Here is a 25192-nt window from a genome sequence, read left to right as displayed (position 1 = left end):
GAGGAACAGGTCCAGGTGTCCGTTCTCACTCTGTAAGGCCTTGTCCACTGCACTCCTGAGGAGATCAGACATGTCTGACTTGTTGAGAAGATCAGACAGATCAGTGGTTGGTTGTTCTGTTACATTTCTGCTGATGAAGGAGAAAAATGCATATAAAGCAGCCAGAAACTCCTGAACACTCAGATGTACAAAGCTGAACACCTTCCCCAGGTGAAGCCCAAACTCCTCTCTGAAGATTTGGGTACACACTCCTGAGTACACCGACACTTCTCTCACATCAATGCCACACTCTCTCAGGTCTTCCTCATAGAAGATCAGGTTTCCTTTCTCCAGCTGTTGGAAAGCCAGTTTCCCCAGTGCCAGGATACTCTCTCTGGTCTGCTGAGGATCAGGGTCACATTTCTGATGGTACTTTTGGTCCTTGTGTTTGATCTGAAAGATCAGGAAGTGTGTGAACATTTGAGTCAGAGTCTTGGGGATCTCTCCACGCTCTGCTTCACCCAACATTCTCTCTAGAACAGTGGCTGAGATCCAGCAGAAGACTGGGATGTGGCACATGATGTAGAGGCTTCTTGAAGACTTCATGTGTGAGATGATTTTATTGGCCAGGCTCTGATCACTGATCCTCTTCCTGAAGTACTTGTCTTTCTGAGGATCACTGAACCCTCGTACCTCTGTGACCTGGTCTACACACTCAGGAGGGATCTGATTGGCTGCTCCTGGTCGAGAGGTTATCCAGAGGAGAGCAGAGGGAAGCAGATTCCCCTTGATGAGGTTCGTCAGCAGCACATCCACTGAGGCTGACTCTGTCACATCACACAGTCTCTCATTCTTCTGGAAATTTAGAGGAAGTCGACACTCATCCAGACCATCAAAGATGAACAGGACTTTGTAGGAGTCTATTAATTGTAGTTTTCTCATTTCAGGGAAAAAGTGATGAAGAAGATCCATCAGACTGAGATGTTTCTGCTTCATCAGATTCAGCTCTCTAAAGGGAAGTGGAAGCATGAAGGTGACGTCCTGATTTGCTTTTCCTTCAGTCCAGTCCAGAATGAACTTCTGCACAGAGACTGTTTTTCCAATTCCAGCAACTCCTTTAGTCAGCACTCTTCTGATGGACTTGTCTTTAAAGAGATCATTACATTTGATGGGTGTCTCCTGTGCTGCTGGTCTCCTGGACGCTGTCTCTATCTGTCTCACCTCATGTTCATTGTTGACGTCTCCACTCCACCCCTCTGTGATGTAGAGCTCTGTGTAGATCTCATTCAGAAGTGCTGAGCTTCCATGCTGTGAGATTCCTTCATTAATTCTTTTAAACTTCTCTCTCAGGCTGGATTTCAGCTTTGGCTGATACACAGAGGCCACAGACTCTAATAAACACAGTAATAACATGTTTTAATGTATAATCACTGAACACAGGATTAAATGTAAAATCCAAATGCTGCTGTTCATTCCTGATTCATGTAGTAAATATTCCTGAAGGAACAGGACCATTGTACAGAGTCACCACAAGCTGGACCACGAACAGAACAGAAAAGCAGCAGATGTACATGATACTAAACTCAAACTTCAAACTAAAAGTGTTCCTATCTAAAACTATTTCCTCTCTCTAAAGTGAACCTGATGGAATAAAGCCATGACTCAGAGCTCTTACTGTTGTGCAGTGTGTTAGTGAGATCTGTGTGGTTCATGTTCTTCAGGACGTGCAGTGTGATCTTCAGCGCTCCCTCGCTGACACTGTGCAGATCCTCCTCATCCTCCACCTCCCTCTCAGTGCATGCTGGGTAATCTGGACTCAGGAGCTTCCTAAACCTCTTCAGCTCATTCTTTATCAGAGTGATGACTTTGTGTTCCAGCTCCTGGTTAGAAACACACAGGAACACATCTCAATATTATAATGTTACACACTGAGAGATGCTTTTATTTTATCAAAAGAATAAAAGTCTCTTTCTATTCCCACAGTTACAGCTGAAATTCTGCCTGATTACCCATAATGCTGCTGCACATTATTAAATCTGTAAATTGTCGTGATCTTAAATAAAAAAACCTGCAACCTGCTCACACACAAGTTACACACATTAAAAAGACACACACCTTGAATATGGAGTCCAGCTGATTTCTGCTGAGGTTTGATTTCTTCTGTTGTGGTCTGTGAAGAAATAAAACACATGATGTAATATAGACTATATGTATTCATAGCTGCACAACACACACTAATACATACAGAGACAGATATTTAACACTATCCTCTTAACACAATACACTGATTTCAGGATTTCTCACTGACACTAACATGTTTATGAATAAAATAGTGATCTAGTCATTAATGTCCCAGGTGTAAATGTTGTTGTGTAGCACCACAGACCCTCCAGCTCAGGGACTGCAGGCTGAACTGAACTCTTAAAGCAGTTTTCCTCACCGCCAGTCCGAGAGCTGCAGCACTGCACAGTTTAGTGTTTTACTGCTTCAACACCTGATAAAGATCATGAAGGGCTTCAGAATGAGACCAGTGAGTTTGATCAGGTGGAACACTGCTGTAAAACACCTCACTGTACTGACCTCACATCAGGAGAACTGGCTCCGTCTCTGAAGTGAATTGGACGCTCCATTGACCAGTCACTCTTCATGGACACACAGCTGGGTTCTGGTGAGTCTGATCTCTTTCTCTTCATCATTCTAGAATTAAACAGAAATATCAGCAATAATTAATACTCTGCTGTCTCAGCACTGTTACACAATGTGTTCATCATTAAACACCAATAATTCCATCTTTTTAATTCAGCTCCAGTCTGCACACTTATTCAAACAGGAGACACGCCCCATACCTCAGGAATTACACTGATGTCAGGAGTCCCAGTCACAGATAACTGACTCAGCTGGGTCTTAAAGCCTGTAGAGTTCACTGACTCAAAGCTACGCTGCTCTTCTCCTCCACATTACACAGTCCTTTTTACTGTTCTCTCAGTGAATGATTTCTCTAAACTGTTCTTAGATCAGATCAGTGATATATTCACTGCTATTAAACACCTTAAACCAAAGTTTAGTTCCTCTGTTAACTAGTGAGTGTTTAGAGATACAGATCTGTTCCATGAGACGGTGTGTATTTATTGCTGGTGAATGGAAAAGTAACTCACCTCTCGTCTCTCTTTAAGTCCTGTTCTCCAGACACACTCATGTTGGAGGTCATGTCTCCTTCTCCAGATTACAGCAGGACACACGTTTACTTCACTCCAACACCGGTGTGTTAAATCAAACCCTGCATCAGCACAGAGTTCACTTACAGGAAATAGTCACGGTATCAAGTCATAAAACAACCTGTGTACATTCAAACTTCAGTACAAACCCACAAAACTCTTCTGCATCTAGTGTACATTCAGTGTGTTTATATATTCTAGCTTTAGATGTAGATACTCACTGTGTTTTTACTCCTGAAATGCTGTATTTTCCCCTCCACACAAAATGGAGACTGACTTTCACTTTCACTTCCTAACCGTTTATTCTGCAGAGGGGGAGGGGCAGTGAGGTAGGATATGGTTTGTTTTCAGACAGCTTTCTGATCCATCGAGCAAAGGCCTGTAAATACTGAAAGTATAAGTCTGTAAACGCTGCAAATACAGAGAACAGAATTAAAAGTCTGGTAAAATCTACATCACACACATTATCATTTCATTACCTTCATTTATTATCTCGTGACTTCATTCAGCTGTGCACGAACAACTGTCAGAGCTCTATACAAATATATAAACTAAAATAAAATAACAGGAGCTAGAAACACTCAGCAGATCATTAGATAAAGAAGCAGAACTCATACGCTGAGTAAGTTTACTTAAATATCTGCAGAAATGTATTTTTTCTGGTTTTCCCTTAATGAGAGCGAGTATCCTGATATTAGTGAGGATTGGTGTGTAAGAAGTTTTTGTGTGAATAATGAATGTTACTCAGAATAAAGGAGATGATGGAGAGTAAGTTAAACACATTGGTCAGACGAGTAACTAACCCAGTGTTTGCCAATCGAGGTTCTGTCTGATGAGAGCAGGGGTGCGTGTAAAAATCCTTCAAACATTTTCTAAAATGATCAAATGTGTAGAAAACATTTAATATAGATGAGAAACATCTGATGTCTGAAATAATAACATAGAAATATTAAGACAGACACACACAACAACAATAATAATAATAATAATAATAATAATAATAATAATAATAATAATAATAATAATCTAGACCAGTACATTTCCTGAAGAAAATGTGTGCTGCTTGCCATGGCAAAATTCAGATCAGGTGCCAATACTTTCGACAGCCAGAATAGTGGGGTGCCAATACTTTTGACAGTTGACGGCGTAGGGTGCCAATACTTTTGAGAGCTGGACGGCAATTCTTTTGAGAGCTGGAGGCACAGGGCGCCAATACTTCTGAGCGCCGGCCATGTAGTGCAGATAAACTTTTTAGAGCTGGCCGTGTAGGGCGGAAATACTTTGGAGAGCCAGCCATGCGGGGTGCCAATACTTTTGAGAGTCGGCCAGATAGGGCACCAATACTTTTGAGAGCATTCCAGATAGGGCGCCAGTACCTCTGAGAGTGGGACAGATTGGTTGCCAATACTTTTTAGAGCCGGGCGTGTATGGAGACAATTCTTTAAGAGCTGGCGGTGTACAGCGCCAATTCTTTCGCAACTCAATGCAAGTCTATGGGAATTTTTCCGACTTTGAGCTTCCATACCGGGAATGCCGACATTCCAATCACTTCCGTAATGCATAGAACACCTCTCCTCAATAAGCCGATCGATTCGACACCTCACCCGTCGATCTCTGACAAACGGTGAGGGACTAGTTACGCACCGAAAAAAAGTGGAAGAAGAAGAAGAAGAAGAAGAAGAAGAAGAAGAAGAAGAATTATAATACGTTTGCCAAATATCAATAGTAGTGCTTTTCAAGCACCATTAATAATAATAATAATAATAATAATAATAATAATAATACTAAGTAGGCCGAAGAACAATAGTAGTGCTTTTCAAGCACCATTAACTATAATAATAACTAGACCGGTACATCTCCTGAAGAAAATGTGGATGGTGCTTGCCATGGCAAAACAGGAATGGGGCGCCAATACTTTTGAGAGCCGGATAGATAGGGCGCAAGCACTGTTGGAGCTGGCCGTGTAGTGCGCCAATACCTTTTAGAGCTGACCATCAAGGGTGCCAGTACTTTTGAGAGTAGACCATGCGGGGTGCCAATACTTTTGAGAGGCAGCCAGATAGGGTGCCAATACTTCTGAGAGCTGAACAGATCGTGCGCCAATACATTTTAGCGCCAAATGTGTACAGAGGCAATTTTTTTTTTAGAGCTTTCTCCTTAGAGGGCCAATACTTTCAAAACTCAATGCAATCTATGGGGAATTTTCTGATTTTGAGCTTCCGTACCAGGAATTCCGGCATTCCGATCACTTATAAAAGTCATAGCACACCTCTGCTCAATAAGCCGATCAATTTGACACCTCACCCTTTGATCTCTGACAAACACGAGAGAAGTTACGCGCCAAAAAAAAGTGGAAGAAGAATAATAATTATTATAATAACTAGACCGGTACATTTCCTGAAGAAAATGTGAGTGGTACTTGCACTGGCAAAATTTGGATAGGGCGCCAATACTTTCGAGAGCCGTATGGATAGGTGGCTACAGGGTTTTAGCATGATGCTAGCATGTTTTAGCACATGTTAGCATGATGCTAGCACATGTTAGCATGATGCTAACATGTTTTAGCATGATGCTAGCACGTTTTAACATGTTTTAGCATCCTGCTAGCATGTTTTTGCATGTTTTACCATCACGCTAGCTTGTTGTAGCATCATGCTAACATGTTTTAGCATCATGCTTGCACGTTTTACCATCATGCTTGCATGTTTTACCGTCATGCTAGCATGCTTTAGCATTTAGGGTGCTAATACTTTTAAAGCTGGACAAATAGGGTGGCAATATTTTCGAGAGCTGGACAGATAGGGCGCCAGCATTGTTAGAGCCGGCTGCGTAGTGCGCCAATACTTTTTAGAGCTGACTGTCAAGGGCGCCAGTACTTTTGAGAGCTGGCCGTGTGGGGTCCCAATACTTTTGAGCACCGGTCGGATAGGGTGCCAATACTTTTGAGAGCCGAACAGATCGTGTGCCAATACATTTTAGAGCCGAACGTGTACGGAGGCAAAACTTTTAGAGCTTTCTCCTTAGAGGGCCAATACTTTCGAAACTCAATGCAAGTCTATTGGAAATTTTCCGAATTTGAGCTTCCGTAGCGGGAATTCCGGCATTCCGATCGCTTATAAAAGTCACAGCACATCTCTCCTCAATAAGCCGATCGATTCAACACCTCACCTGTCGATCTCCGACAAACGGTGCGGGACTAGTTACGCGCCGAAAAAAAAGTGGAATAATAATGATAATAATAATAATAATAATAATAATAAGTATGCAAGAGAACAATAGTAGTGCTTTTCAAGCACCACTAATAAAACACTTACTGTTACGATAGACAGCCACCTCCTCTTTGAAGTATTCCTCAAAATAAAAATAAAACTTTAGCGGTGCTAAAATGAGAAGCCGCAGGTTCGTTTAAATTACACAGCGCAAACACTGGTACACAGCCGAGATCTTAGAGACTTCTGTGTAACTCACTCCACTTTTAAACACAGAGTCCACCTATTGCTGGGGGTATCGTAAAGCCATTAACACCCCCAGACACCAACTCATTATCATAAACATACTGATAGGATTACACCACGACCCCCGGTCATAAAATAAGTGTCTCCACACAAAGCTCTTGCTCAGGAAAACACAAAGATCATAAATTAGACTACCTACAAACTGTTGCTCAGGAAAACACAAAGATCATAAATTAGCACACTACTTCGATTGACAGTTTGACAGAAAGTACTGTCTACCGGTGAAACACGTGTATGGGCAGGGTTTAGAGAGAGAGAGAGAGAGAGAGAGAGAGAGAGAGAGGTGTGTCTGAAACATGTATGTATGGGCGAGGTTTAGAGAGAGAGAGAGAGAGAGAGAGAGAGAGAGAGAGAGAGAGGTGTGTCTGAAACATGTATGTATGGGCGAGGTTTAGAGAGAGAGAGAGAGAGAGAGAGAGAGAGAGAGGTGTGTCTGAAACATGTATGTATGGGCGAGGTTTAGAGAGAGAGAGAGAGAGAGAGAGAGAGAGAGAGAGAGAGAGAGAGGTGTCTGAAACATGTGTGTATGGGCGGGGTTTAGAGAGAGAGAGAGAGAGAGAGGTGTGTCTGAAACATGTATGTATGGGCCAGGTTTAGAGAGAGAGCGAGAGAGAGAGAGAGAGAGAGAGAGAGAGAGAGAGAGAGAGAGAGGTGTGTCTGAAACATGTATGTATGGGCGAGGTTTAGAGAGAGAGAGAGAGAGAGAGAGAGAGAGAGAGAGAGAGAGAGAGGTGTGTCTGAAACGTGTGTATGGGCGGGGTTTAGAGAGAGAGAGAGAGAGAGAGAGAGAGAGAGAGAGAGAGAGGTGTGTCTGAAACATGTGTGTATGGGCGGGGTTTAGAGAGAGAGAGAGAGAGAGAGAGAGAGAGAGAGAGAGAGAGAGAGAGAGAGGTGTGTCTGAAACATGTATGTATGGGCCAGGTTTAGAGAGAGAGAGAGAGAGAGAGAGAGAGAGAGAGAGAGAGAGAGAGAGAGGTGTGTCTGAAACATGTATGTATGGGCGAGGTTTAGAGAGAGAGAGAGAGAGAGAGAGAGAGAGAGAGAGAGAGAGGTGTGTCTGAAACATGTGTGTATGGGCGGGGTTTAGAGAGAGAGAGAGAGAGAGAGAGAGAGAGAGAGAGAGAGAGAGAGGGGTGATGGGGTTTTTTGTCTTCTAGTTTAAACATTACGGCGATTCTTTTAGCCAGCACTTTAACATTTTTACCTCGTAAGGATCTTTGTTTAGAAGTCATGTAATACGCACGATTCTTTTTAAACAGCTCTTTTAACCATTTTTACCTCCTAAAGCTTTATGTTTAGAATGTATGTAATACACACGATTCTTTTAAACAGATTCTTTTATAAAAAAAGGCGCTTTACCTCCTACACTTTTTATTCAAAGGTAAACCGGCCTCCCTAAAAACAATCAACATTTGTTTTCATTTATTTCACAAACAAATATTCTACTCCTATATGTACACATTCAAACACCATGCTTTTTCTAACAAAATAACGCCACCACCCCCCCACCCCCCCCCCAAAGAAAAAAAAAAAAACAGACTCATTAACATGAACACCTTTGTTGGGGGGCTACTCCCCCACACACCCCTCTCCACCACTGCCCAGACACACAGGAGCTAGATTGATGATAACTGATACAATCGATAGGGTTACCCCCCCCCCCCCCCACCCCGGTCATAAATTAGGTCACTTACAGAAATATCGGCCTGAGAAGCACAAAGGGCTATAAATCAGCACACACTACCTTGATTGACAGTTTGACAGAAAGTGTGTGTTACTCTTGTTGGAACAAAGTTACTGGTGTGACTCTAATTCTCTTTATTTTTAATGGTCTAGTAAAAGGGCAGTCTGTGCTCCGGCTCCCTATAGTGGCCTGTGTGAATCACTGCCTCTTGTCAAATTTTTATAAAATATTATCTATTAATTTATTAATATCTCTCTGTGTGTGTGTGTGTGTGTGTGTGTGTGTGTGTGTGTGTGTGTGTGTGTGTGTGTGTGTGTGTGTAGGACTACACAGTGTCTTTGTGTGTGAACAGGAGCTCAGCTATTCTCTCTGAATAAAGAGGAACTTCGCGCTGTCATTCCTGAAGAAGGAGCGAGGGTGTACAGCCAAGTTGCCGTACAGAAGGCACTGCTGGAGGTAAACACACACATACACACACACACACAGACACACTCACACACACACACAGACACATGCTAATGATGTGTATAAATTATGTGTTTTTTCTCAGGATGTCAGAAAGGCAACAGAGCTGGAGGCAGTGATGGAGAAACAGAAGATGAAGGTGGATTTCACAAAGCAGAGTGGAACTCATACGCCTCGTACTCTAGCATACTACACCCCCCCCCCCACCTACACCCCATACTACACCCCCCCCCCCAACCTACACCCCATACTACACCCCCCCACCAACACCCCATACTACACCCCTCCCCCCAACACACATGTAGTTTATATATACACATTGATGTACATGGTATGGTGTAATAAAAAAAAACAACAAACCATAACATTTATTTAATGCCTTTATACACACACACACACACACACACACACACACACACACACACACACACACACACACACACACACGTGTGTCTGATATATTACAGACTATTCCTCACACACTTACACAAATCAACTGCCATTTTATGGTAAAGCTGTCTAAATGTAAATGTTCAATCTTTGACTGTACATTCATAAATTATAATAACTTGTGTGGCATTCTCTGTTATTTTAAATATCCATGTGTGTGTGTGTGTGTGTGTGTCTCAACATCATTTTACAAAAACACTATTCAACGTTTCATCAGAGAGTCTGCATCTTTTGATCAAAGTTGCATGGCGCGAGACCATTCAGTGCTTTATAGGTTAATAATAGTATTTTATAATCAGTGTGAGATTTCACTGGGAGACAATGCAGTGTGGATAAGATCGGGGTGATGTGTCGTATCTTCTGGTTCTAGTGAGGACTCTAGCAGCTGCATTCTGGACTAACTGGAGCTTGTTTATGCTCCTACTGGAACATCCAGACAGTAAGGCATTACAGTAATCTAGTCTAGAGGTGACGAAAGCATGAACTAGTATTTCTGCATCATGTAGTGACTGTTGTGGATAAAAATGACATGAAATAAACACGAGGGAGATTGAGTATGAGTAAAAATGTAATTTTATTGGTAATTCACAGGACGGGTGGGTGCGTAGTCTGGAGGAGAGTAAGAGGGGGAGGAAAATGGGGTGCGTCCTGGGGACATGGGGAAATCAGGGTGGGTGAAGTGAGCGGACCACTGAGAGTCGGGCGGACTGGTGGGTGAGAAGAGGGACGGATGGTCGCAACAACCCCTACAGGGCAGCCCATGGAGGTGGAGGTGTTAACCGACAGCGACTCGGATACCTCATTTATGGGTCCGGCCTACGGCACTCGAGCCCAGGCTAAACGACGGGCTATTGACAGGCTGGATAGACCGGCCCAGTCGGATGCCGGTAGCTCAACAGGCTCTTCGTTCCTCTCCTCTCCATATGATGATATTGTTACCTCCCCCCGAGCTGAAGCGGGAGACGTAGCTGCCGTCCCGCTGGTAACCCCACCAGAGGCAGAATTGTTATCAACACTCGCCACTCTCTGGCAATCTGATAACCTTGATGACCCCATGCCTATGAGCACTATTGATTTGGGTATACTGCAGGACCTTGAGGTACAGTTAAGAACACCCCCCCGTCCCCGTGCCCCCTGAGCTCCGGTCTCCGCAGGGATCTTTACACACTCCCCTACCATTGGGTCGAGAGAACACTGGTTCAGTAGAGTAGCTGGGGTGGGGGCGCCTTATACCACAGGGCTAAGAGTTCCTGTTTAGACCAGAGGGTGATGTTCGGAAGAACACACCGTCATTGTATAATTTACTGATCATGATCTAGACTGCGTATAGTCCTATATATAGATTGTGACAGGTCAATAGCTTGCGTGCCTTTAACGGTAATTGGAAGTCGGTATGATTCCATGTTTGTAAACTGAATGAGAACGTTATCTAAACCACCGAGCGCAAGAGAGAGGGAGAGAGCGCGTGCGAGAGATTTCTGTTTTTTCCCCTTTTTTCCAATCCTTTAGTTATCTCACGCTCTACATTAAAGTCAAAGTGATTCAATGTATATATATATATATATATATATATATATATATATATATATATATATATACACGTGGATATATTCCTGTAAAAATTAAAATCAATCAGCATGTCTTGATGTTATCAGTCCGAAGAGAACTTTAATAATAGTTTATGTGGTGTGCATTGTGCCACTTAGTTTCTTCTGCACAGACATCTTTATCTTTGCCTGACTAATGATAAAATTGATCAGCTGACATGTGAACCTGTTCGTTTTGAGTGATATTAATAAAAAACCCTGAAAAGTAAAACCGACCCGAGGTAACAGTCTCTGGCTGATCACAATGTGGTCCGTATCAGGCTAGATCACGTCCTCCCTGTTGAGATAATGTTGAGCCTAAACATTTGGTTTTAGAGAGCAGTCTACCTTCATGAACTGACTCGCTAACAAGAGCTGGAGTAACCATAATTAATTTGTATCGGTGATTCCTATATGGGTATGTGGCTATACAATATCTTAAGCAGTGTAAGTGCGAATTCTTCTGGCATGTGGTATTCATGTTGTATAATGCTGAATAATTTCTGCATGTTTTCTCTTTAAATGCTGTGTATATGTCCAATGATAAGTAATTAGTAAGATCAGATGGCAGTAGTAGTCTGCACATTTTAAATTCTGTATAATGTGTTGTACGCCTGTTACAGATGTGATATCTGAATCAGTAACATTAGAATAAGGTGATGATTTGATTACTTACTTTTGCCGACATGTTGTGCTGATATGAGTTTGGGAGGTAGTTTAATTACGGTCCCTTTACAATAGTGTAGTTTGAAGTGTTTTTTCCTGAACCGTAGATTGGTAAATAGAATAGAGTAGTTATGCAAATATATATGTGTGGGTGTGTATATATATACATATGTGCTATACGGTGTGCTATGGATATGTCATACAAAGTATACGAGTTACAATATTTAAATAATACAAAGCAGTGGTCACAAACTCGAGAACCCGTGAAGTAAATTGAATTGATAATATGTTATACAGCAGCTGAGAACTGATAAAAACTGAGAGCTGTGAACTGGATGCAGGTGTGTGTGATCTGGGAATTGCAGTCCATGGCAGCCAGCCATGTTTGTGGACCGCAGTGAAGGATGGGAAATGTGGTTTGTGATATGAGTAGATTTAACACTACCTTAATATGGTCAAATACAGTTTAAATGAAATGGATAAAATTATAGGACGAATCGTATGCTTCTTACAATTGTGCGTTCAGCCAAGGTAACAACTTGGTGGTAAATTGAAACAAAGCTCACAGATGATAAATTTTATTTTAGACTAAGTTAAATACATATTCACATTCCTCCAAAGTGAGCAACATTTAAATGTCATGTATGAAGGATCTGAGTGATATTTTGAGTACAGTATTTTGGTACAGTTATAAGTTAATAAGAAACAAAATGCATGTACATGCATGTATACCATTTAGACTACAGACTAGTGCTGTACACATAAAACCAAATTCACTAGGTTGTTTTGAATGTAAATTAGTGGGGTAAAAGTGGTTAGAGGACTGTGAATGCATATCTAGATCTCAACCTCATTTACTCTATTTTAGTTCTATCTTATTGGGATTATCACTCGTTAGCACAGATGGAATATTAATATGTTCGGGTAGTGTGCACCACAAATTTTCAGACTAAAGGAATTTTGTTTTCCTTTCTCAATATCTTTCTGGTAAATGAAAAACAGGAAGGGATAAGAATGTATCTTTGTCAATTGGGTTTGTACTTTTAAAAGTAAACAGACTAGAACTATTTTACAGGGATAACTATACATGAGAGTGGAAAACCCCTTTAAGAGAGGTGTTAATCGATTGATTAGAGCAGTGGAGATTACTTTAGTAAATTTTTTTAAATGATTCGATAGATCAACATTATTTAATCTCTGCAGCAATATTTCCTGATTCACTGTGTTGGGAGCCTCTTCTAAATCAACAGACAAGGAAGTGCAGAGGGTACCGTGACATTGTCTTAAGACTTTCAAAACAACAGTTGTGCTGATATGTTTATATGACCTTAGACTTCTTGCAGACTGATAACATGTGAACGGTTCACTGAAAAAGCTTTCTACAAGGGACCTAGGCCAGGAGGCTTTATTATTGGACTATAATGATCTAATATAGTTGGATGTCCCTGATTTAATTTAATAAAATAAAATAAATAAAAAAGAAAGCTGATTTCCAAATTTCTGGTATAACCCCGTTGTCAAATAAAGATTAAAATGATAAGTTAAAAGAGATAAAATAATATCAACTGCTAAGTTTAGAAATACAGACTCCACACAATCAGGGCCTTGTGATGTGTTTATATCGAACTTGAGTGATCTGTAAACATCAGAAGTCTTAACACGTTAAAAACTGAACTCCTCATTTTGAATTGTTTTTAATAGCTTCCTGCTTTATTAAAATCAGGGTATAGTAAATCACGATAAATATTCACTGTTTTAAGGCCTAGATCTGATGCATAAATTGAACATTTAATGATGGGTTTTGCAGTTGTGTGTTCCCAGTTGTCTGTCTCCAGTTTCCAGTACTATTGTCCTGTAAACAATATCTTTGATCCTCAGAGGTAGGATGAAAGGACATGCCCAATTACCATTATTACAGCAAGCTGTGATAACAAAAGCGATAAGTTTTGCGATACAACCAACCCACCCAGTAACCATTATTTATAGTATGATGTATATAGAATATATATATATATGTATATATATATAAGATGTCCCAATTGTAACCTATAACTGTAATTCCATTCCACATGATATTATTATTGATCAGCGCTTTTTCCAAATGACTGCATGTAAGAGCTCAAGGCCATTATTCCTCTTAACAATTCCTAGATCAGTAGTACACCTGGAAGCGTCTCCTAAGGGGGCTGTGGGCTCCCCTGTGGTGTACTCCTCTGTGGTCATAGACTCCCTTGCACGCTCCCAAGGCCGTCAGGACATGATTGGGGTCATCCTCCGCCCCATAAAAGCACAACAAATGTTCCTGGACGTCATCAAGTATGGTCTGCAGTGGATCACTGATTGTTCACTACAGGACAACATCCTGAGATCCAGGTGTTCTTTGGACAAGCCTGACATTGAATGAACTTATGCTTTGCACCTGAACTATGGCTGGCAAAACTACAACAAAGACTGTGTCTTACATGTGACTGAAGGGGTTGGGTGCTGCTGGGGGGGTCCCGGCTCAGGAGAATGGGGCGCTTACAGGGCTGAAATTTATGTATTGAAAACAATGGATTTGGTGGCACAAGGATTGCCAGGCTGGAGATGCTCTCTTAGTGCGGATCATTGGGAAAATTGCTCTCTCACACATCGATCTTACGTTTATCACACCAGGTCATTTCTATTTTGAAAGAACATGATATGGGGATATGGGGTTAATCGATGTGCCACCCGAACTAAAATTCTTAAACCTGTTAGTGTGCCTAACTTACCAGCTGTAGTGTTGTAATGGTGTAATTAATTCTGAATTCTGTGGAGCCAGACACTGAGAACACTCACGATTGCCCAACCGAAATTCGTATTTCCTTGAGCTTAAAAGTTTCGGATCGGAAATTTCAGAAACATTATGAACACCCTGTTCTGCCCAATTGGCTAGAACAAAAGGATAGAATTGTTAAAAAATATAAATACTGACGTTTAGGCCCATGGATTGTGTCGTCTGTTTGGAGTTGTTTGAATGCAATAAGGTTCTAGGGAAGAAAAAAACCCTTTGGAACGCCACTTATCAAACAAATAGTTTAATTGAATTCTGACTGCACTTCTTGCTGTATGTATTACAGCTGCCCATGATCTTAGCCAGTGTGCGAGGGGGAAGGTAGAGGAATGATCTCTGTACTTGCAGGCAACGATGGAGGGTCACCTGAAGTGTGCTCAAGATTATTATTTATTTTTTTTTTTTCCTTGACCAGGGATGGGTCTGGCATACCCTGACTTGTGTTGGATACAATTTGTGCTGATACTAAACGTATTTCAGTAGATGCTCTACCTCTTGCACTAATGACCTATCACATGCAGACTAACAGCAATATGTATCTAACACCGCATGAAATGCTTATGGGTCGACCCATGTCTGTGTCTGTTCCTTATGATGGACGGCCGCTGGAGTAATTGCAGATGAATCGGAAAACATATATAAGACCACTAACTATTATGTATGGAGCTATATATTCACAGGAACACAGCTAAGTGCAGTGTTATCAGTGTTATGTGTGAGGCGTCACCGCCTCAACGGGGGGAGGTGTTCGGAGGTGTTCGAAGGTGTTCACCCAGAGGTGGGAGTCCCGGAGCCACGAGAGAAGGCTGACTACAGGGCAGCAGCGGACTAGAAGCAGCGGACTAGAACATGCAACCCCTGGAGGATGCTCAATCCTCCAATGACGAGATGGTGGGGAACACGTGAAGGTCCGGTACGAAGCGTCAACGGGGGGTCTGCTCTGTGGCAGACAGGATGAGAAGATGTGAAGATCCATACCCTGGGTGTACGTGCTAGCCTAACCTCTCCCCAAAGGGTGGCTCTCTACAGTACGTAAAGTGCTTGAGCTGAAGACAACCAGCATACAGAGAGATACAGATACTGCATACAACAGACTGTCAAGTATTGTTATAAAATGTTATAAAATGTTTGTGATGTGACGCAATCAGGCACAGAAAAGTATAATGGTGCTGCCGAGCACATAGTGCTGGCCGGGTGGGAATTTTTCCTCATAAGAGGTTTTTTCGCCCACCCCTGACTGCAAAAGACTGGGGTTTGGTTTTTGAGGGGGAGCAAGAACCTGCAGGTCCCGACAAATACAAAACTGTGGGCTGACAGGCCTAGTTGAGAAAGATAGGGACGTGTAGATCAAGTAGTTAGTTACTGTAGTGGCCACTCATACGTACGGCAGTAGTAGTAGTAATGAATGATTAGGGAAACTCAGTTAATCACACTTATAATCGATGTAGGGTATAATCAAAGTAGTTAGATTCAAAATGAGATATATATATATAAAAGGAGAAGTAAGTTAAGGGTTAAGAGTTATAACGAGGTACATCTACACATGTCTCGGATCAGTGTTGCGTAGAAGTGGTTAATTTAAGGGACCCATTTGAGAACGGGGACGGGCGCAGGGATTATGGCCTCGTTAGAGTAATCCTCCGACAGCTAGCGGGGGACGGCCATGGGGTGCGGCAGAATCAGTTCCTCCACGCTTAATTAAAGTATTGTATGAGGCTTCATAGCCTCAGAGGAGGGAAATGTTGTGGATAAAAATGACATGAAATAAACACGAGGGAGATTGAGTATGAGTAAAAATGTAATTTTATTGGTAATTCACAGGACGGGTGGGTGCGTAGTCTGGAGGAGAGTAAGAGGGGGAGGAAAATGGGGTGCATCCTGGGGACATGGGGAAATCAGGGTGGGTGAAGTGAGCGGACCACTGAGAGTCGGGCGGACTGGTGGGTGAGAAGAGGGACGGATGGTCGGGGCCCGGATCGGAGAAGACAACATCATCATCCTCGGATTGGAAGCTGGAGGGGGGTTCTGGGTCTGACTGTGTAGAGGCGTCAACACGCACGTTCGTGGGGCAGATTCTGTACCGAAGAAGAGGGGGGAACCCCGGATCTCCATTCTTGGGGGGGGTGCTGCGAAGATAGTTAAGTAGCATCATGATATCAGCAGTGAGATGCACAAGCTGGTAATGAGTGTCCAGATCCAGGTCCAAACCCTGATCCAGGTCCAGTAACGGAGAGAGAGGGGACTGACGACGGGCACCGGCACCTAGACACATAGAAGCGGGATTAGGCGGATTGGAATTACGAGCAATTTAAGAGCAGTAATAGTCAAAAAAAAGTCAAAAAGAAGTGCACGAGCTGAGGAGTGCTAAAAACACACACACACACACTCGTGCAGTCAAGGGCAGGCAAGTAGACACAACATACATAAACACACATGAATAACTTTAATAATATCTTATAGTAATAGAGAAACTCTATAAAAAACAGAATAGTAGGATATGCAGGACAGTAGAACTGTAATGATATTAAGAAGTTGGAAGTACAGTAAACCGCTTTTCAAGTAGTATAAATATATATAACTAAGAAATATAGTGCAAATATGAAAATAAATTATAAACGAGAAATACAGGAAAAAAAAGGAAAATATAACTTACTCATGATTCAGATGGTGAAGATTCTCGTCTCGCAAGGAAAGCCTTAATTTTTAGAGAACCATGAAGAAAGCCAGTTATAAGGGTGGCTGCCCCCCCCCTCGAGATAACGATAAGACCAAGGTCCCTCCCGGTTGTTTAGTCGTCTTGCTTACGTCATTTTTTTAACCTAGGGAAATGAGAATCCTGGTTTTTGAGAACCTAGGTAAATGGGAATCCTGGTTTTTGAGAACCTAGGTAAAAGAGAATCCTGGTTTTTGAAAACCTAGGTAACTAGAAACTCTGGGTTTTTGTTTCCTGGGTTGTTGGAAATGCCTGGGTTCTGATTTTATGTGTAAATTAAAACCCCTGGTTTCAGTTCTATGGGTAAGTGAAATAGGCCTTTTCTGGAAACCTATGGGTTATCTAGTGTGTAAATACAGTATAAATACTGGAGCTTAAGCTCAGGATATTGGGATCACTTCTGAGAATTCTCATCGGTGTGGATCTCGTGTAGTGGAATGGAACAATAAAGCTGGACCCTTGCTTCTTCTCACTCACGGCTGGTGTATTTTTTCCATCTCCAACTGGGCTCAGAGGTAGATGTGAGTATTGGCTTCTAAGTTAAGTTTTAAATGTTTTTGGGTAATAGGCTAAATTCGAGCCAACATGACATTAGACAACCCCAATACCGAAAAAGTTGGGACAGTCTGGAAAATGCTAATAAAACAATGAGGAGTCATTTGTAAATGTACATTGACTTGTATTTAAACAAAAAACATAAAGACGAGGTATTTGATGTTTTACCTAATCAACTGCAAAGTTTCTGGAAGATGAACATTCATTTTGAAATTGATGCTGCAACACGTTCCAAAAAAGTTGGGACAGGGGTCATTTAGGATTAATAGCGATGTGACGAGTTGAAAGAAGAAGGTGATGTGAAACAGGTGAGGTCTAATTATCATCTAATCATATATATATATAAGGAGTCTTCAAAAAAGGCGGAGTCCTTCAAGAGTAAGGACGGGTCAAGGCTCGCCAATCTGCCAACAGATATGTCAGCAAATAATCCAACACTTTGAGAAGAACATTCCCCAAAGACAAATCGGTAGGATTTTGGTCATTTCACCTTCTACAGTGCACAATATAATTAAAAGATTCAAGGAATCCGGTCAAATCTCGGTGCGTAAAGGGCGAGGCATAAAACCACTTCTGAACCACTTCTAGCAGTTATTAAACCCTTGATTAAAAAACCTGATCTTGACCCGTCTCAATTGTCCAGCTATAGACCAATATCAAATCTCCCCTTCATCTCTAAGATCTTAGAAAAGGTTGTAGCAAAGCAGTTATGCTCGTACTTAGATAGGAATAACATTCATGGAATGTATCAGTCAGGATTTAGACCTCATCATAGCACAGAGACAGCGTTAGTTAAAGTAGTAAATGACCTTCTACTGACCTACGATCAGGGTTGTGTCTCGCTGCTTGTGTTACTCGACCTTAGTGCAGCTTTTGATACTATAGATCACACTATTCTACTTGATAGATTAGAAAATGTTGTTGGTATTAAGGGAAAAGTCCTCTCCTGGCTCAGGTCTTATCTGACCGATCGTTATCAGTTCGTAGATGTAAATGGTGAATTCTCCATGCGTACTGAGGTTACTTTTGGAGTTACACAGGGTTCTGTTTCAGGCCCACTGCTCTTTACTTTATATATGCTACCCCTAGGTCAAATTATTCGTAAACATGGAATTAGCTTCCACTGTTATGCTGATGATACACAGCTGTATGTCTCAGCGAAGCCAGAGGACAGACAGAAGCTTAGTAAAGTTGAGGATTGTGTAAAGGACATTAGACATTGGATGTTAACTAACTTCCTTCTACTTAATTCTGATAAAACAGAAATACTTTTATTAGGCCCATGTGTAGCTAGAAGTAAGCTTTCTGATCACATGGTTACTCTGGATGGTCTTTCTGTTTCATCATGTACAGCAGTTAAAGACCTTGGAGTGATTATTGACTCCAGCCTATCATTTGATGCTCATATAGATAATATTACTAGGATAGCCTTCTTTCATCTCAGAAATATTTCTAAAATACGAAACATATTGTCACTACATGATGCGGAAATATCAGTTCATGCATTCGTCACCTCTAGATTAGATTACTGTAATGCCATACTGTCTGGATGTTCCAGTAGGAATATAAATAAGCTCCAATTAGTCCAGAATGCAGCTGCTAGAGTCCTAACTAGAACCAGAAGATACGACCACATCACACCGATATTATCAATACTGCATTGGCTCCCAGTAAAATCTCGCATTAATTATAAAATACTTTTATTAACCTATAAAGCACTAAATGGTCTCGCGCCACAATATCTAAGCGACCTTTTGGTTTTCTTTGATCCGCCACGCCTACTTAGATCAAAAGATGCAGGCTATCTGACGGTACCTCGAATAGTGAAGGCTACAGCAGGGGGAAGAGCTTTCTCTTATAGAGCCCCACAGTTATGGAACAGTCTTCCTATTAGTGTTCGGGACTCAGACACAGTCTCAGTGTTTCAGTCTAGGCTTAAAACGTATTTGTTTACTCAAGCCTACCCTGACTAGATTCTGTTCTACTACTTCGCAGTCATAATAATCTTTTTTCTCCCTCTCTCCTTTCGCCGAGCCCCACACAAATTTATGGAGATACTAGAGATCCAGATCCTTTCTGCCTCTGGATGGAGCTCAAATCTTCTCTAATTCCAGACTGCTGGGACTACGGCTGCTCCTAACGCCATACAGACTTCATATAAATCCATAATGAACTTTTTCACACTATCTGTTGTTACCCAGATGAGGATGGGTTCCCTTCTGAGTCGGGTTCCGCTCAAGATTTCTTCCTCTTAAAACATCTTAGGGAGTTTTTCCTTGCCACCGTCGCCACTCAGTGTCTTGCTCAGTTGGGATAAATTCACACCTTTAATATCTGTATACCGTGTTGATATTCTGTAAAGCTGCTTTGAGACAATGTCTATTGTAAAAAGCGCTATACAAATAAAATTGAATTGAATTGAATGCGCGTGATCTCCGCTCCCTCAGATGTCACTGTCTTAAAAACCGTCATGAGTCTGTAATGAAGATCCTGACATGGGCTCGGGAATACTTTGGTAAACCTTAGTCAGTCGACAGCATTCGCCGCTGCATCCACAAAAGCAAGTTAAGGCTTTACTATGTAAAGCAGAGGCCATACATTGTCCCGAAGCTCCGACCACTTCTCTGGGCTCGGTCTTATCTAAGATGGACAGTAGCACATTGGAATCTTGTTTTGTGGTCTGATGAGTCGACATTTTAAATAGTTTTTGTAAAAACAACCGTCGTGTTCTCCGAGCCAAAGAGGAAAAGGACCATCCAAGCTGTGATCAGAGTCAGATCCAAAAGCTAGCGTCTGTCATGGTATGTGGGCGTGTCAGTGTCCATGGTATGGGGGCGTGTCAGTGTCCGTGGTATGGGGGCGTGTCAGTGTCCGTGGTATGGGGGCGTGTCAGTGTCCGTGGTATGGGGGCGTGTCAGTGTCCGTGGTATGGGGGCGTGTCAGTGTCCGTGGTATGGGGGCGTGTCAGTGTCCGTGGTATGGGGGTGTGTCAGTTGGTATGGGGGCGTGTCAGTGTCCATGGTATGGGGGCGTGTCAGTGTCCATGGTATGGGGGCGTGTCAGTTGGTATGGGGGCGTGCCAGTGCCCATGGTATAGGGGCGTGTCACTGTCCATGGTATAGGGGCGTGTCACTGTCCATGGTATAGGGGCGTGTCACTGTCCATGGTATAGGGGCGTGTCACTGTCCATGGTATAGGGGCGTGTCACTGTCCATGGTATAGGGGCGTGTCACTGTCCATGGTATAGGGGCGTGTCACTGTCCATGGTATAGGGGCGTGTCAGTGTCCATGGAATGGGGGCGTGTCAGTGTCCATGGAATGGGGGCGTGTCAGTGTCCATGGAATGGGGGCGTGTCAGTGTCCATGGTATAGGGGCGTGCCAGTGCCCATGGTATAGGGGCGTGTCACTGTCCATGGTATAGGGGCGTGTCACTGTCCATGGTATGGGGCGTGTCACTGTCCATGGTATAGGGGCGTGTCAGTGTCCATGGAATGGGGGCGTGTCAGTGTCCATGGAATGGGGGCATGTCAGTGTCCATGGTATGGGGGCGTGCCAGTGCCCATGGTATAGGGGCGTGCCAGTGCCCATGGTATAGGGGCATGTCACTGTCCATGGTATGAGGCGTGTCACTGTCCATGGTATAGGGGCGTGTCATTGTCCATGGAATGGGGGCGTGTCATTGTCCATGGAATGGGGGCGTGTCAGTGTCCATGGTATGGGGGCGTGTCAGTTGGTATGGGGGCGTGTCAGTGACCATGGTATGGGGGCGTGTCAGTTGGTATGGGGGCGTGTCAGTGTCCATGGTATAGGGGCGTGCCAGTGCCCATGGTATGGGGGCGTGTCAGTTGTCACCTAATGTGGACATAACAAGAACTCATCATTAATGGGGACCTAATTTGCATGCACAGCAAATTAACTGGTTTTCATGTTGTAGTGGGGACATCACTAGATAGCTAATTTTCATACACAGAAAATTAACTGGTTTTCATGTTGTAGAGGGGACATCACTACATAGTTAATCTGCATACACACAGATCAGGTAGTTCAACAAGGGGACATGGTTTTAAAAAACTCTATTTATACAAAATTACAAACTAAGTATGTCTAATTTAGAGGGCTGTCTGTAAAGCAGATATGATGTGTATTTTCTCTATTTGAAGGTTTAAGCTTCTCATGAAATTAAATTGAACAGTTGTTCTTAATTGTTTATACGAAGGACTCTTAGCCTTATTTGTGAAATATGCAATCAGTGAAAGTTTGGTTTCAAAAAGCTCTCTTACACAAATTTCAATATCTGCACGTAATAGATAACAGACTACATTTCTTTGGAGCTTTCTATTTCCAACAGAGGAACCTTTTGAGAAACCTAGGAACTTGTTAAGGAAGGTGTTACCAGTGCTATTATTAGTTTTGAGGCTATAATTCTAAGAAGCTTTTCATTTCCTGCTCCAAAGTATACAATTTTTTTTGTGGAATAGAAAGTAGAGGTGCTTGCTGTACTGAACCTCACTTATTTATCACAGGCATGCATCACAAATTAACACTATCCCCAGTCATTTTGGCAAGTCAAAATGACAAAGAAACTCATCCTTTTGATATTTTAGCTGCATGAAGGATTTGTTTATTGGTCTGGATCTCTAATCAAGTGAAAAATTGTCAGTAAGATGAAAAAACCCTGTCTATTCAACATTATAAAGACAACTTGAGTCTTGAGCTTCTTTACTGTAAAAGACAACAAATATTTGCCCATTAAAGTGCACAACTACTAAGCTCACATGTGCCATGAATGAACTTGGACTCATTTAAGTTTGACATAACACTTCTGCTTACTACATATAGCCAGCTCAAAGTTAAACATATTGAGAAAAATAAAGATACTAGCCAAACACAGACACACAACCAAATGTCATAAGCACAATTCTATATCCACTTAACTGACTAAGCTAAAAAGTGACAGTAACAACTTAATAATGTATGTTGAGGTAGCTAATTTTGATTCCAGGCAGCCTAAACATGTAAATGGGTAGCACACTGAAGCTTTATGGAGAGGTGTGATTGAAAGGCAGGATTAAAAGTGCCAGCAAACTACACAATTCTAATATTTATGATCCAGAAAAGGTGTAGACTGTGATGGCTGCTGTTTCTCCTGGCCATTGCTCTCAGCAGTGTCCCCCTCCATAATCTGCATATTTAATAGACATTTGGAAAATCTAAAAGAGGAATATGCAACAGAAAGCAAATATGCTGTTCAATACGACAAAAACAATAATTATTTCACTATAGGAATTAAGTTTATGATTTCAGGGTTAGATATGGGATACTTTGGAAGACTTTGGGATAATTACGGTGCATTCAGAACGAATTCACAGTAATAACACAGTTCAGGTTTAAGTGACCTATGGGGACACTGTTCTAAATTCACATATCTATTCAGCTATCACAAGACTCCATCACACACACCTGAATAAAACATGCTTTGTGGGGACTCCGTATGGTAACTATTAACAGACAAGATTATATAACAGAAAGCAAACATGCTGTTCAATACGACAAAAACAATAATTATTTCACTATAGGAATTAAGTTTGTGATTTCAGGGTTAGATATGGGATACTTTGGAAGACTTTGGGATAATTACGGTGCATTCAGACACACACGTTTTGTAGTTCATGCTTAAACGTGGCAGTAAAATACCTGAAGCAGATCAGATGAACAATAATGTCTAATTTTATTGTTAATGCACAAGCACAAAATTAGTTGTGCAACAAAAATGAATCGCAACACTGCCGGATAAGACAATGTTTATCTTTTAATAATTTTTAAATTGTGAAAACAGAGAGGGAGATACCCTGCATACCTTGCTACGCCAAGGCCAGACTCCTCCTCCGTAATTGCAGGTAATTCATCACCTTCTTTAAAGTCTGTTAAAGCAAACAGACCAAGATGTGGGCTTCCATCCACTTCAGTCTTCTGCATTCTGCCATTTGGGTGCTTGTGGTCATCATTAACCAGCCTACCAAAAGATCCGTCTTCTTTTGCAGCATCAATACTCAATACACAACGAGAGAAAGAGAGAAGTATTCAGTGACCGAATATTCAACATCAAATTCTACAAATATGATAGCTCTGCACAGAATTTTTATTGTTAACGGTCAGATGTAAATGTTCAAGTGGACAAATACTTTATACCTCAATTTTCAAGTACAATGAAAGTACACTTTGAAGAAAAACTATGCAGACATCGTCATTTTTTATGCAGGTTAATTCTATGGATCATTTAATTAGTGGTGCTTTCAAAAGCACTAATATTGTTCCCTTGCATACTTAATAATAATAATTATTATTATTATTATTACTCTCTGGCCGGCGTTCAAAAGTAATGGGACCCCGCACGGCCAGCTCTCAAAAGTACTGGCGCCCTTGACAGTCGGCTCTAAAATGTATTGGCGCACTACACGGCAGGCTCTAACAATGCTGGTGCCATATCTGTCCGGCTCTGGAAAGTATTGGTGCCCTACGCTGTCGGCTCTCGAAAGTATTGGCACCCGTCCCTGTTTCGCCAACGCAAGCACCACTCACATTTTCTTCAGGAAATGTACCGTTCCAGTTATTATTATTCTTCGTCCACTTTTTTTTGGAACGTAACTAGTCCCGCACCGTTTGTCGGAGATCGACGGGTGAGGTGTTGAATCGATCGGCTTATTGAGCAGAGGTGTGCTATGACTTTTATAAGCGATCGGAATGCCGGAATTCCCGGTACGGAAGCTCAAATTCTGAAAATTTCCCATAGACTTGCATTGAGTTTCGAAAGTATTGGCCCTCTAAGGAGAAAGCTCTAAAAGTTTTGCCTCTGTACACGTTCGGCTCTAAAAAGGATTGGCACACGATCTGTTCGGCTCTCAGAATTATCGGCACCCTATCCGGCCGGCGCTCAAAAGTATTGGCACCCCGCATGGCTGGCGCTCAAAAGTATTGGCACCCCGCACGGCCAGCTCTCAAAAGTACTGGCGCCCTTGACGGCTGGCTCTAAAAAGTATTGGCGCACTACACAGCTGGCTCTAACAATGCTGGCGCCCCATCTGTCTGGCTCTTGAAAGTATTGGCGCCCTACGCTGTCGGCTCTCAAAAGTATTGCCGCCCTTAGCGTCCAGCACTCGAAAGTATCGGCACCCTACGCTTTCGCCTCTCGAATATATTAGTGCCCGATGCATCCAGCTCTCGAAAGTATTGGTGCCCTACGAGTCCGGCATTCAAAAGTATTTGCGCCCTATTTGTCCAGCTTTAAAAGTATTGGCACCCTACACGGCCGGTATAGTGCTGACACATGCTAGCAACATGCCAGCATGATGCTAAAACATGCCAGCATGATGCTAAAACATGCCAGCATGATGCTAAAACATGCTAAAATATGCTAGCATGATGCTAAAACGTGCTAGCATGATGCGAAAATGTGCACATACATGCTAGCATGATGCTAACACATGCTAGCATGATGCTAAAACATGCTAGCATGATGCTAAAACATGCAAGCATCATGCTAAACCCCCC

At 42.2% G+C, this 25192-nt stretch overlaps 1 protein-coding gene across 4 annotated transcripts in view; it reads right to left on the bottom strand.

Moving 5' to 3' along the window:
* The window catches only part of LOC108267242 (NACHT, LRR and PYD domains-containing protein 7), a 32179-nt gene that overhangs the window by 5031 nt on the left and 1956 nt on the right, over positions 1 to 25192 (bottom strand). The window contains exons 2-8 of one of the 4 annotated variants that reach the window (XM_053678506.1): positions 23502 to 23693; positions 3416 to 3573; positions 3135 to 3256; positions 2560 to 2676; positions 2095 to 2149; positions 1655 to 1859; positions 1 to 1370 (exon numbers count right to left, since the gene is read on the bottom strand). The exon at positions 1 to 1370 is cut by the window's left edge and continues 398 nt beyond it. In XM_053678506.1, coding sequence (XP_053534481.1) covers positions 1 to 1370; positions 1655 to 1859; positions 2095 to 2149; positions 2560 to 2676; positions 3135 to 3187 — 1800 coding nt within the window. In that variant the 5' untranslated portion in view covers positions 3188 to 3256; positions 3416 to 3573; positions 23502 to 23693. Of the gene's footprint in view, positions 1371 to 1654; positions 1860 to 2094; positions 2150 to 2559; positions 2677 to 3134; positions 3257 to 3415; positions 3574 to 3673; positions 4113 to 23501; positions 24825 to 25192 lie in introns of those variants that run through there. The other 3 variants (XM_053678505.1, XM_053678507.1, XM_053678508.1) reach the window with 3 other exon arrangements.

The sequence above is a fragment of the Ictalurus punctatus genome, unplaced genomic scaffold (assembly GCF_001660625.3).
Source record: "Ictalurus punctatus breed USDA103 unplaced genomic scaffold, Coco_2.0 Super-Scaffold_100, whole genome shotgun sequence".
Classification (NCBI taxonomy): domain Eukaryota; kingdom Metazoa; phylum Chordata; class Actinopteri; order Siluriformes; family Ictaluridae; genus Ictalurus; species Ictalurus punctatus.
Note: the sequence above shows the minus strand (reverse complement) of the source record. Positions and strands in the feature narration are given on the sequence as shown.